Below are 13,457 nucleotides of genomic sequence, written 5' to 3'. Positions count from 1 at the left end.
ACTTCACAAACAGCATAACCTGTCATTCATGGCACAATTCAAAAGAGCTAACAACATTCTTCTTTTTCAGCCATTTGCAACCATACAAATTTTTCTGAAAAAATGTCTCATAGTGGTCCATTTGAAGAGAGAGGCAACATTTTTTTTGTCATGACACACACAACAGAGGGAAACTATTTCTATGGCGCAGACACACTGCAAACTACCTGAGCGGGGACATATAACACTCATGCCTTGTCCACAGGAGGCAGCTGATTTGCCACAAAAGGCATGTAGAGATATGGCAGCAGATTAAGGCAGCTCATCAAACTGCAGCACTGATGACTTTCTGGATTTGTGGGTTCATGAAGTCAAGTCTCTTTTTACCACAGAAACTGGAATATGGTTGCAGCTGGCTGGAACTGGAAGTTTGTGGTGAGGAAACACACCTTCTCGACCCTCTGTTGGCTACATTGTGTATTCTGTCTATGTTTGTGTAGAAACATAAGAAGAAAGCAACGTCACCCATCTTTGACTTGAGTGACGACATCATTCAGATCTCCACAAACAGCTGGCGATGCATGGTTTGTGTGCTGACATGTTTAATGGGTTCAGTGTGGATAGAGAGTATCTAATGCAATCATTCATCAATCAATTCATCTAGAATTCACTGTGCAGTACATGGTATGCTCTGCAGACAGTACTCGAGTAACGGCCTACCTTAGTTGCTCCCCAGGTTTGCTTCCCAAACTCCTCTGCTTCTTTGACATCATCAGTGATCAGGAAGTTATCAAAGATGGTGCCAGATTTGACCTGAACAAAGACACCAAACACAGGAACAGTTTATTCAGGGATTCCAGATAAGTGACTATTGTCATCTTGTTTCAGTTTAGCTGTATCCTGAATTTTTACCACACATGAAAGTAGTCTGTACGTATCAGAAGGCACCAAGTGAGTAGTCATGATTACCTGCCACAGATCCAGGCCCAGCACTCCAATGTTATCAAACTTGTACATGGTGGCATCATGAGTGTACTCTGGGTTGTCAATTTCGGGGTGAACCCAGGCTCCCTTGTATTCAGGGTTGTCAATTTGTTTGGGTTTCCACTCACCCTGCAGAGACACAATGGGAGGGCTGAGGACTAGTGATTGGATGTAACAGATTGGCCTTCACAATATCAACCAAACAAATCCAATCCAAACATTCCTTCTTCCATACCACTGATCAATCATGTGGTGTAGAAATGTCTCACCTTATACTCTGGGTTGGTGATCATGGGAGGTTCCCATTCTCCGTCCATGTCCTCATCCCAGTCGTCAGGCTTCTTAGCATCAGGGTCAGGGATTGTCTCTGGCATGTCCCAATCCTGCAGAGAGAACAGTAAGGATATGATCCGCATCATTCAATAGCAATGTGAATGTAACAGGGTGCGTGGATAGATTCATTAGCTGGATTTGATTGCTGATCATTTGACACAAGTCTGGATATTTCAGTCCTTCAAAACAGGCACAAAATGTCATCATGCCTCATGGTGTCTACAATAGGATTGTGTTTGTGCTGTGAAATTCTTGAACACTATGGCTAAATTGGTGTGTGTGCGTGTGTGTGTGTGTGTGTGTGTGTGTGTGTGTGTGTGTGTGTAGGTATGTACTGTCCATAGCACTGACACTGAGCACAGGAGATCAACTGATACACAAACAGACCATGTGAGATTGAGTGACTTTGGTTTCTTATCCTGCTGCTTTATCTGGTCGTTAATAAAAGTTGAGGCCCCAGTTACATTTCTGCACACCACTGTAGCCGTCCACCACAAGCTCCTTTTAGATGGAAAAGGTGGCACATTTGCAGTAAGATAAAGGCTGCAATGTGCTGCCTTGTCTTTCTAAAAAGGGAGGTGTAATATTCCTCCTTTCCCAAAAGCCGCCACTTGACCGCCTCTGAGGAAGGCATAGACATGTGACTTGAAGTGAAGCACGAAGTTGGGCAGTGAACAGTGACAACAAATTTGTCTTCAAAATAAGAGCTTTACATTGCACCCCATTGGAGTTTAGAACTGGTTTCTTAGCGGGGGGCTTTTAATTTGAAAGTAGCGACCGTTTGTAGCTCCCCGCTACAACAACAAGTGGACACAAACCACACAGCTACAGCAGGGCTCTACACTGACACTTTTCCCAACAAGCACATGTGCTCCTAAAGTAAAATATCTGGGAGCACAAAAATATTTATTTATCACTTCACACTTAAATAGGCAACACAAATAAAATGATTTATAGTGTTTGATTTCATTTTTTTTTCATTTCAGGCAGCAAAAAACAATTTCTTAAATTTACAGTGATTTAATTTTTTCATTTCATTTTGTATCCAATGTGTACTAGTAAACACAAAGGATGTCAGTTGTCCAAGTGCATATTAATATACATATAAAATAGAGGAAGCACTAAAATACAATAGAAAGAGTTGTGCCTTATTTAGCCCACTTAGGAACATGATTTGATGCTGGTTTGGAGTCAGTGGGTCACATGACATGGAAGATATTGAAAAAAACTGCAATTATTTTGGATTAATATATATATGCCAATTTAATGACTTAGACTTGGACTTTCTTTTATTGTTGTTCGAATCACACTTTACAGTGCAATGGGAACGATATTTAGTTTCAATGGCTCAGGATAGTGCAGGATAAAAAAAACAAGTGCATGTAAATTTCGGAAGTTGGAAAGTAGGATGGAGGGAAGCGGTGTTCTCCACGGATTTACCTCCAGCCCAGCTGTTAGCCCCGCTGGACAGCTGCGCCTCCGTCTTTGGTAACAATGCCTCCGCTTGCTCCTCTGTTGGCTTGTGATGCTAGGAGCGTCCACAGCAACTGGGTCTTGTCGGCGTAGGTCCCTAAATCAGTTTCCAGCTATTTAGCGGGAGGCTCTGGGAGGTGAGCTAACCGCTCTCCTGCTGCCAACACTGGGCGAACCTCCGTAATGTCGCGGCTGGACCTGAGTGATTATCTGCAGAATATCCAACCTAAAACTAACTTCACCATAGTCCGTTGACCCGTCACCTCTCGCATGACACTGTTTGCGTCATTACAGAAACTACTGTGATTAGTGCGTTGTGGGTCGCACAACAGTGCAGGTCATCGACACCTCCGCCTACCCCTCGCAGAAGCCGGCACATCGACGTCTCGGATTTAGATCGCAATGGAGGCGGAAATAAGATTACCCTCCAAGGTGTCAAATTGGTGAACCAAAACAGACCCCCAATTTACCACCTTGGGTCTAAATCCGCGGACCTAGCTGCGAAAAGGACGGCCAATTGGCAGCTTGTTGCCTTGTATAAAAACTGGCTACAGAGAGGAGAGAGATGACAGGAAAGTGAAGGGACAGTTAACGAGAGAGAGTGCTGTGGCTCTCTCGTTAACCATGACACATGAAGTCAGAGTGAAGTTGTACCTCAGGCTTGGTGTCGCTGGGATCGTTGATCTTGGCTCTGTCGTCCCAGTCACTGGGTTTCTTAGCCTCTGGGTCCTTGATCTTCTTCTGAGGCAGCAAGTTCCAGTCATCCTCCAGAGAGCCAGACTCCACCTTCTCATTGTTGATCCGTACCTCATATGTCTGGTCTGCATTCAGAATGAGTGTGTACATGTTGGTCAGCTCGTCATCCTGCACAGAGGGGATACGCGCAATTGAGAGTGAGACAGAATCTTTAAATTCATCTTCACATAAGTCAGAAGTCCACGTTATTTAACAGATTTTCACAGGAGCTACCTTGCACTTGATGTCTTTTTTGATGAGGTGGTTCTGGCCCTTGTAGTTGAAGATCACATGAACTTTCTTTGTGCTGTACCCACAGATGTCAGGCCCTGGAGACAAAGGTCATATTATCTATCATTACAGAGGACTCACAATATTGACGCCATCTGAAACAGCTAAATTCAAAAATGGCAGGTAAGAAAAATAGACCAAACATCCTTCAGAGCCTCAGACAAGCATGACTCACCAAACATGATGTGGTACTGGGAGTCTCCATGCATGTTGTTTTGGTCAACGTCAGAGGGGAAGATCTTGACATAGCCACCTCCGCAGTCAATCTTCTGCTCATGCTTGACAGTAAACTGGATGACCAGGGGCTTTCCCTTGTTGCTAAAGGGCTCAAAGCGGGCTGAGATGGCGTAAAAACGCGCATCCTGGCTCGTCTGGATACCTGGTAATAGTGTGGATGAGAATGTTTCCTGTTGTTATTTATTCACACATTAATTTATGTTCAGTCAAATTACCACAGAGTAAAGCTGGGTTTAGGGAGTCCTGTCTATAATCTGATGACATACTGTAAAGGACAGTTCCTTGTCTTTGTAGTTGCTGGACTGAGAGCAGCTCATATACACAAACCTGTTTTACCTACATTTGCATGATAAGACACTATCTGCAAGTATTGGAGATATGCAAATGCAGCCATTTCAGACAAATCCAGTTTTATCAGCTGTCTCAGGGACAGAATAAAAAATACCTTTATCAGCCTCAGCATCCCCGTAGAACTTTCCAGCGCTCAGTTTCCACTGACCGTAGTCTGAGTTGTGCTTCGACTCAACCCATCGGCTCATCCATCCATCTGAAACACAGCCATCCAACTCAACTGGTTACTGACAGCCTGTTAGCTCATACAGTGAGGGAAGGACCCATTATGAGGGCACATATTCAGCAGTTTTGTGTATCAGCGCTTTGCCTTTTTGTCTAGTTGCCAAATGAGAAATGAATCATTTGAAAATGTGCTAATTTAGCTCAAATGCAGAATCCTACTGTCTGTGTCCTCAAAATATAAATTAAGTACGGTACATAAGTAAATTGTACTTAGTTACATTCATCAGCCCTGAAAAAGCCACATCTGCTTGTAGAGCCCTAGTTTATCAATAATCATCCGTAATGTGGATTCACATGACAAAGGCAAGTATTAGAACAAGCTGAGCAGTGTGCTGAGTTCAAAGAATTAAAACAATTATGTCATATCACTATATAATATTATCAATATCTGTCACTATGTTATATATGTGTGACATGTCCCTCTCTGTGCTGTGTGCAAGCTTACAGACAGACAGACAGATAGAGAGATAGATAGAGAGACAGAGAGACAGACAGACAGACAGATAGACAGACAGAGAGACAGACAGACAGACAGAGAGACAGAGAGACAGACAGACAGAGAGACAGACAGACAGATAGACAGACAGAGAGACAGACAGTAGTGGCTGCGGCTGATCTGGAATCACTGCAGCTCAGCTCAATATCAAAAGTGAAAGAAGAGTTGAACTCACACAGCCACAAGTTTGTGTGTTCACATTGCTCCAGACATCATTCATTCATTTATCAGATTACCCCAGCAGATCATTGGCTTTAACGTTACCACGGCTCTAGGAACTGTAACGTTCCTTCAGCCACTGTTCCTTAACTAAAAGCTCTCCCTGGACTAACAGACACGAGGTGGCCCAGTCTGATCGATTAAATGAATTCCGTGAGGATATTATAAAACCACCATTTCATTAAAGGCCACATATCACAGATAAACTACCTCATGATACAGGTGAGTGACAATCTTTCAAACAAAGCTCGGGAGGAGAGAATCAGCTGAACTGTACCTCCATCCATAAACTGTTCCTGGAAGTAAACGGTGGCATGAACAGTGACAGCTGTCGATGTTAAAACCAGCAGAAGCGCTGCTGGAAGCTTCATGTCGGCAGCTTCTGTCCGGAGCAGGGCGGCAGAGGAGGACAGGTCTGAGGAGAAATCAGCTAAGAAATCCAGCAGCGAGTAGAACCTGACGATTCCAACAGCGACGAGCCCTGCACAGATGGCCGAGGCTAATTGGACCAGCGGCCCGCCAATGGGATGAGACCACGAGTTACTTTTCGGAAACGCTCGGGTTGTATCGGACGAACATCGGAGAGGGGCTGAGGCGGCAGACGGCAGCGCTGTCAGTCCGGGACTGTGCTGCTGGGGTCAGGGTGGAGTAACACAGCGGACAGGTGAGGCCTCTGTGCCTGCAGCCTCACTATGATAAACAGACACATACTCAAAGAAACACATACAGAATGGTGCTGCCGTCTGTAGTCCCAAAATACTGGAATCACTTAGCATGTTAGCAGATCTGGAGAGTTTTCTAAATTGGCTTTCAGTTAAATGCTTAAAATGGGGTGTTTACACGTTTTGTTCTCTGACATTAAATAATTTTTTAAATGTCCCACAATTTAATTGTAAAGTTTAAAAGCTGATATAGCTTAACATTAGCATTTTACTGCTAGAGATTTCATTTCAGCTTCAGACATCACAAAGTGGTGTTCATCTGTGAAGATTCTCTTGTAATTTTCAATAAAGTTTTTTTTTTTTTTTAGGCGTTTTCCTGTACCTACAAAACAATACAACAACAGCCAATTGCACAGCAGAGAAATAAATGCATGTGGTGGATGCATGTTTCTGGCTCCTCCTACTCACAACTCACATCACCACAGTGTGTTGAGCTGATAGAAGAAAATGAGCGGACCTACTAGCCACACCGAGTGTGGAAAAAACTGATAAAGATGAAGAAATCGAACCGAAGAAAGGTCACACCACTTCAGCTATGTGGAAATAGTTTGACTACCTGAAGTCTGACAAAGGAGTGACCAGCATTAGGTGCAAAATGTGTCGGCCACCACTAACCTCTTCCATCATCTCAACAGGTACCGTCCCAAACAGAACTCCGAAAGCATGAGTTTGTGCTATCATGCTGATATCAGCCTCTCTGCAAGTAGCCAACAGACCAGCCCCACTGCTTCTACTAGTCACATTTCACTTCGACAACCAACAACAGCCGCTGCTTTTTCAGCCATTACCCCACATGAGAAGAAACCGAAGCGATACAAAGACATAACAAGCACAGTTATGTACTGTTCCACTACAGATATGATGCCTATAAGCACAGTTTAAAAACAGCTAATGACTCTCAGGGATTCTATGTACACTCTGCCAAACATCAGCCCCTCAGCTGTAAGCAGAGTGGAGGGTAAAGGTGGAGCAGCAGCTCAGAGATGATATGTGGTCTGGTAGCACGTCCAGACCACATCAGGTCTTACAGAACAGGAGGCTAATAAAGATGAAATGAACAACTACCTGCGAGTTCAACAATGTGCAATATTCATAGGATACAGTAGCATAATCATCCTCAACATTTAACTTTTTTGTAAAAAAATTTATAAGCAGAGGGCTCTGGCATCTCCGTGCCAGGAGTCACGGCTGGAGCGAGCTCCTGTGGTTGCTGGAAACAGGAAGCAGAGGGCGCTGGCATCTCGGTGCCAGGAGCCCCGGTTGAAGCGAGCTGCTGTGGTTGCTGGAAACAGAAAGCAGAGGGCGCAGGCATCTCGGTGCCAGGAGCCCCGGCTGAAAAAGGCTGCTGTGGTTGTTGGAAAAAGGCAGCGGGGGGCGCTGGCATCCCGGTGCCAGGAGCCCCCGCTGAAACAGGCTGCTGTGGTTGCTGGCAGTAGGCAGTAGGGGTCACTGGCATCCAGGTGCCAGGAACCCCGGCTGCAGCAAGCTGCTGTTGTTGTTGGAAAAAAGCAGCAGGGGGAGCTGGCATCCCGGTGCCAGGAACCCCGGCTGCAGCGAGCTGCTGTTGTTGTTGGAAAAAAGCAGCAGGGGCGCTGGCATCCCGGTGCCAGGAGCCCCGGCTGGAACGAGCTGCTGTTGTTGTTGTTGGAAAAAAGCAGCGGGGGCGCTGGCATCCCGGTGCCAGGAGCCCCCGCTGAAACAGGCTGCTGTGGTTGCTGGCAGTAGGCAGTAGGGGGCACTGGCATCCCTGTGCCAGGAGCCCCCGCAAAGGTTAGCTGCGGTGATGGCTGGAACTGGATGGCGGTGGGCGCTGTGGCGTTTGCCCTTGAGATTGTAGGTTGCTGTAGCTGATGATGATAATCCTGATAGAAGTTGGAGGGTCCTGGAATCCCTCTGGGCACTCACTCTGGAGTGTAGTGATGACGAGAAGTGGTGGCAGAAACTCTGGAGTTGTTTGATCTGGCAGAGTATCTGTCTCTGCTTTTATTGCTGCTCTTTCTGTTTTCTTTGGGCTGTGTTATTTGACTGTACTGTCCCTTTAACAAGCGCATCGACGTCAATGCCTGTAGGGGTGTGCGTGATGATGTCACCCGGAAGCGATCTGGTGTTGATGGAACAAGCGGCCATGAGTGTTTTTTTTGTTTTGTTTTTTTCCCAAAGATTGGCTGTTGTGATGGCTAGAACTGGATGGCAATGGGCACCATGACGTTGCCCTAGATGTTGTAGGTTGCTGGTGTTGATGATGAAAATCTTGATGGGAATTGGAGGGTCCTGAAATCCATCTGGGCACTCCCTTTGGAGTGGTAGCAGAAACTCTAGTCATTTGATCTGACTGAGGATCTCTGTCTCCACTTTTGCTGCTGCACTTTCTGTTGTCTATGAGCTTTCTGTTGTCTTTGGGCTGTAGTATTTAATTGTACTGTCCCTTTAACAGGAGCGTCGACATCGTGGCGTGTTGGGGTGCGCGTGATGACGTTACCCGGAAGAGAGCTGGGGTTGACAGAAGAAGCTAACATGCTTGCTCGGGCGAGGCGATGTCACGTGAGCGCAGAATACGAGAGCAAAGACAAGGAGAGGGTCAAGTGGTTATTTATAGGAATATCGGAAGTTGGCGCTGTTGAGGTGTGGTCCTGCTCCTGAAACTTCGCCATATAAGCTTCAATAGTATGCCTTTAGCCAATTTCACCAACAATACTTCACATTACTGATTAAATACTGCAGAGCATTTGCAAGAGTTTAAGGTATACTTTACGTTTTAAAGGCGATGAATGAGGTCCTGTCTCCTCCGTATATTCACCAGTGGAGGCTGTGCTGGCCACGGTTCCATGGGCATTGGCTCATCTGGCTGCGTCGGCACATCAAAAGGCCCTCCATTCACCAGTGCAATGTTGTGCAAAACTGAACAGGCCAAAATGATATCGCACACTTTCTCCAGGGTATACAGCAGCGTTCCCCCTGCTGGTTCGAGACGGAGCCACCTGCCCTTCAGCAACCCGAAGCAGCTCGACTGTGACCCGTGTGCGTGTGTGCACACTGTTGGACCTGCGTTCCTGCTCTGTAGCGGGGTTATTAGGTATTCCGTTAGAGGATAACCCTTGTCACCTAGAAGAATCAAACCAAAATGTTAATCATCTGATACCTTGTTTAGTTTAATGCAATTTATCGAAGGTAGCCACTTACTGAGGAGATGACTTTGGCTCTGCAGTGCGCCCTCCTGCAACTGCGCACCTACACAGCTGTTTTGATATATAAAAGAATCATGTTTCCCCCTGGCCACCTGGCCACCACGTTTAAAAGTGATAGCTTGGCATCACAAATCACCTGTACATTTATCGAGTGGTAGTTTTTGCGATTGATGAATGCGTAATCATTCATGGATGGTGCCTTCAGACGCACATGAGTACAATCAATTACTCCAACCACATTTGGAAACCCAGCAATCTCATAAAATTGCCTTTTAATCACAGACTGCTGGGCATCATTGTATGGGAACCGAATGTACTTTCGGGAGAGGGATTTTATTGCAGCCAACACTGCTGGCATCGTCCTGCTGATGGTTGACTGGGAGACCCCAGCCCTGTCCCCGATCTACCGCTGAAAGGTCCCAGTGGCCAAAAACCCCAGCGTGGCGAGCACCTGAACTGGAACAGGTAAGGCATTTGACCGCCTGGTTTCCCTCTTCAAACGAGCATCTAAATTGTTGCATAAATCAATAAGCACATGCCTTGGGAGCCGAAAGCGACTAAACAGCCAAGCATCACTCTCCATGAGGAGATCCCTGCGGTCTCTGAAAACGTGCTCACGTCTGACGCGCGTATTGTTCCTCCAAAATAAGCAAGTCTGCCATCGTCAAGATTTGATAACTGTCAAAGCATCTGTTTAAATAGGGGAATGAGTAAACATCTGGCCAACCACAGTGGAACGATGATTATCTCAACAGGTGCTTTCAATTTTTGTTCCAGTTGTGTCACACCCATCGGAAAAAACAAAAACAATTACACAATTTTGCCATGAGTTAATTTGCAAACACACATTTCTGCTTGTATTTATGATTATTTCAAATTTTAATGTGTAATAATTGATTGTCATCTTAGGCTATTTAGCCCATCATATTTATATAGCGACTCCAAACAAAAGATGAAGTCACTGAGAGGCTAAAGTTAGGGAGCATTGCACTGATGACTCGCAAGACAAACGAGGAAGCCTTTTCCGTATTGGCGATTGCGTCGTATTTATTGTCCAAACAACATAGCACACAAGACGAGGCAAGGCACGGCAGATGTTCTTGGTACTCAGTTTGTCGTTGGTTTGTGCCGCCGCAGACAACAGGTGAATATGTAGTCATTCATTCAATCACTCAATCACTACTCCCCGCCCACACCCACGTGACATGTGTAAAACGTGTCAAACTAACAGCTGATGTCAGCACAATCATAAACATCAACATCACCACATATAGCACCTACAATATTGTTTAATTTTAAAAAAAGTTGTATCAGTAAAAACATGGGCTTTTTTTTAATTATAATTTTTTTCTTTTGTTTTATTCGTTTTAAGAATCCATTTTGATTGTTCTTAATATGTGACTGCTTATGATTAATGACAGCTGAGGTTTGTTAATTATTTTCAGCCAGATTTTGCTGTGCTGCACCGCAAATCCACAGACTCACATTTGCGTACACGAGCTCAGACCTGACGTGAGATTTAATCGTAGCTCCCGCTCACGTCCAAATTGATAAATGCCGAAGTTTGCGTGGAAATGGTCGAACGCACGTTTTTCTGCCGTACATTTGTTTGATAATTGAGGGCCAATGTGTTTTGTGAAGGGGGCCACCGCCTCACTGTCCTCCGGGATGAATCCTCTTTTCCAATCGTCTTTCGCCTCCTGTGCGCAGTTGTAGACAGTTGGGCTGGTATCAAGGAACACTTTAAGTTGTCCTGGGTAGAGGGTCTGGAAGTGGATTTCCCTCTCCCTAAGTGCTCGCCGATAGGAGTGTACAACTTTACAAGAGTGTACGAGAGTATTTCGGAAAAAAGGTCCTGCTCAAAAAACACTTTTACTCAGTTGAGGTGGATCTCTTTCTTTTTCCAGGCAGGGAAGCGTGTAGCTGAGCATCTCATTTACATCCCTGTTACACTCTTCCATGTCAGCCACCCTCTGCTCCGTCTCCTCCACGCTTTTTTTTTGCTTTTTTCTTTCAATTCGGAAACAATACCATTTAGTTTTTGGTTTATTTCTCCTTGGAATTCCGCAATCTCACTCTTGAGTGTCCCAATTGTTTTGTTGATTTCTTTCTTCACATCCAAACAAACCGCCTGTAATGATGCAAAGTTCCAGCAATGATGTTAGCTTGAATAGCTTCCATAGCCCCATTTCACTGGCAAGGACTACACCCTCAACAAGATACGTTTAAACAATTTATTATGAAAGAAAGAGAAAACTAAATGTTGAAGATCTTGGTTCTTCGAGTTCTTCGATGGCGTTGTGGGGAGGCTCTGTAGAGAATCCGCCGCCGCACCCCCTCATGGTCCTACGAAGGAGAGGAAAAAAAAAAAAGAAACAGGGAGAGAAAAATTGGGTAGGGGGGGAGGGGCGCAGAATACGAGAGCGAAGACAAGGAGAGGGTCAGGTGGTTATTTATAGGAATATCGGAAGTTGGCGCTGTTGAGGTGTGGTCCTACTCATGAAAAATCTGCCACATAAGCTTCAAATATAGTTAGCGTTAGCGAGTTAGCACTATTGCCCATGTCTTCATTTTTCGTCAAAGAATTGTCCTTTTTGAAGTTAGTTGTGGTTTTCCTCTGTTCTGCCTTTTGCTTCCCCCTTTTATGTTACACTATCAACTTTTCTAGTGGGTTATTGTAACAGGCCCCAGGTGTGTGGCCAGTATGCAGATTATAATGTTGTCCTGTAAAGGACAGAGAAAGGATGAGACAGACAACAGGTGATGTGTTTCCTTCTCTCGCTTCTGTCATACTTTAATTTTTAAAAAAATATGCACTTTACACATAGTCTCCTTTTTTACACACTTTCCATAAACCTAATACCAGGTCACAACTCAACCTAACAAACTCTCCCTCTGCAATATACACATTCCCAGTGTTGGGCAGTAACGTCGCTACAAGTAGCGGCGTTACTAGTTTAACTACATTTCTCAGTAGCGTGGAGGTAGCGTCGCTATTTTCTGAATGAAATAGCTTTTCAGTAGCTTAGCTTTTTTATTGACCAAGTAGCGTGGTAGCGGCCACACATGCTACATTTTTATGAACACCTCTGAAGCTCAGCGCAGCGGAGCTTTCTGCTGCAGTCTGAAATAAAAGGATCAGTCAATGACGCCACCGCCATACACTGCCGTGTACGCGGAGCAGACAGAAGCACTTCCGTATGACGGTGACACCACGGACTAATCCTTGCCTACAACGTCTCTGCTGCAGGGTTAGCTTGAGTGAGTTACGTTACTTGATGGAAAGATGGCAGAGGATGAGGAGGACGGAGACGAGTTGATCCCGAGGGAAAAAGACAAACTTGAATAATAAACAAATACAGTAACGTTACATATAGGAGTTAAGAGGTGAGGAAATAAGAGAACAGAGAAACATTTGAAAAGTTTACATTACTCTGAATTATTACTTTTGTAATTTTTAACCAGCACAGGGTACAGCAAAAATGCAATTTCAACAAAACCAAAGTATGGTGATTAGTAAAAATGATTAGCTTAAAATGTATGTAGATATAGCTACTACTACAGAGTGGGCCTAATAAAAATACCACTTTTGAAACTGCCAGTCAGAGACACTGGTTGTTGGAAAGAGTACTTTATTAATCCCAAAGGGAAATTAAAGTATTACAGCCACTTGACATAAAAGAAACAATACAATTAAAGGCTGAATTATATACAATAACTAAATAGACTCAAATATCTCATTAACTCAAATATCAAATATAAATTATAAAGCTGAAACTAGAACACAGATTATGAACCTTAACGAAAACTATAACTATAATATACTATTTGCTGAGTATGCACTGTTTAATTATGTTAATATGCTACAGTGTAGGACGCTGCATTAGTGTAAGTGAGGTGGATATTGCTGTGGTAGCAAGGTGAATGACTGTCCATGGATGTTAGAATTAAGTGTGCATTGATAGTTGAATAATACAATATACACAATAGTGAGAGCACAGATTATTGTTTAATAAACAATTGAACGTAACATTTCTGCCTGCTTATCTGTTTTATTGATCACTGTGATAGCTTTGACTTGAAATGAAGTTGTTCCAATATAGAAAAAAAATATCTTTGATGTAGTTAAGCTACTTTTGCCATTTTGCTGTAGCTTAGCTTGCTACATTTCTCTGGGGGGTAGCTTCGGTGTAGTGAAGCTTAATTTAATGTAGAGTAACTTGTAGC

General features: G+C 44.3%; 1 protein-coding gene across 1 annotated transcript in view; it reads right to left on the bottom strand.

The window, feature by feature from the left end:
- Nucleotides 1–5,820, bottom strand: part of LOC115592024 (calreticulin-like) — a 6,881-nt gene extending 1,061 nt beyond the window's left edge. The window contains exons 1-8 of the mRNA XM_030434498.1: nt 5,601–5,820; nt 4,478–4,579; nt 3,971–4,174; nt 3,739–3,833; nt 3,424–3,633; nt 1,233–1,346; nt 949–1,092; nt 700–792 (exon numbers count right to left, since the gene is read on the bottom strand). Of these exons, the coding sequence (XP_030290358.1) occupies nt 700–792; nt 949–1,092; nt 1,233–1,346; nt 3,424–3,633; nt 3,739–3,833; nt 3,971–4,174; nt 4,478–4,579; nt 5,601–5,694 (1,056 nt within the window). The 5' untranslated portion in view covers nt 5,695–5,820. The remainder of the gene's footprint in view (nt 1–699; nt 793–948; nt 1,093–1,232; nt 1,347–3,423; nt 3,634–3,738; nt 3,834–3,970; nt 4,175–4,477; nt 4,580–5,600) is intronic.
- Between the last annotated feature and the right edge of the window lie 7,637 nt (nt 5,821–13,457).

This window comes from Sparus aurata, chromosome 11, assembly GCF_900880675.1.
Source record: "Sparus aurata chromosome 11, fSpaAur1.1, whole genome shotgun sequence".
In the NCBI taxonomy this organism is placed as follows: domain Eukaryota; kingdom Metazoa; phylum Chordata; class Actinopteri; order Spariformes; family Sparidae; genus Sparus; species Sparus aurata.
Note: the sequence above shows the minus strand (reverse complement) of the source record. Positions and strands in the feature narration are given on the sequence as shown.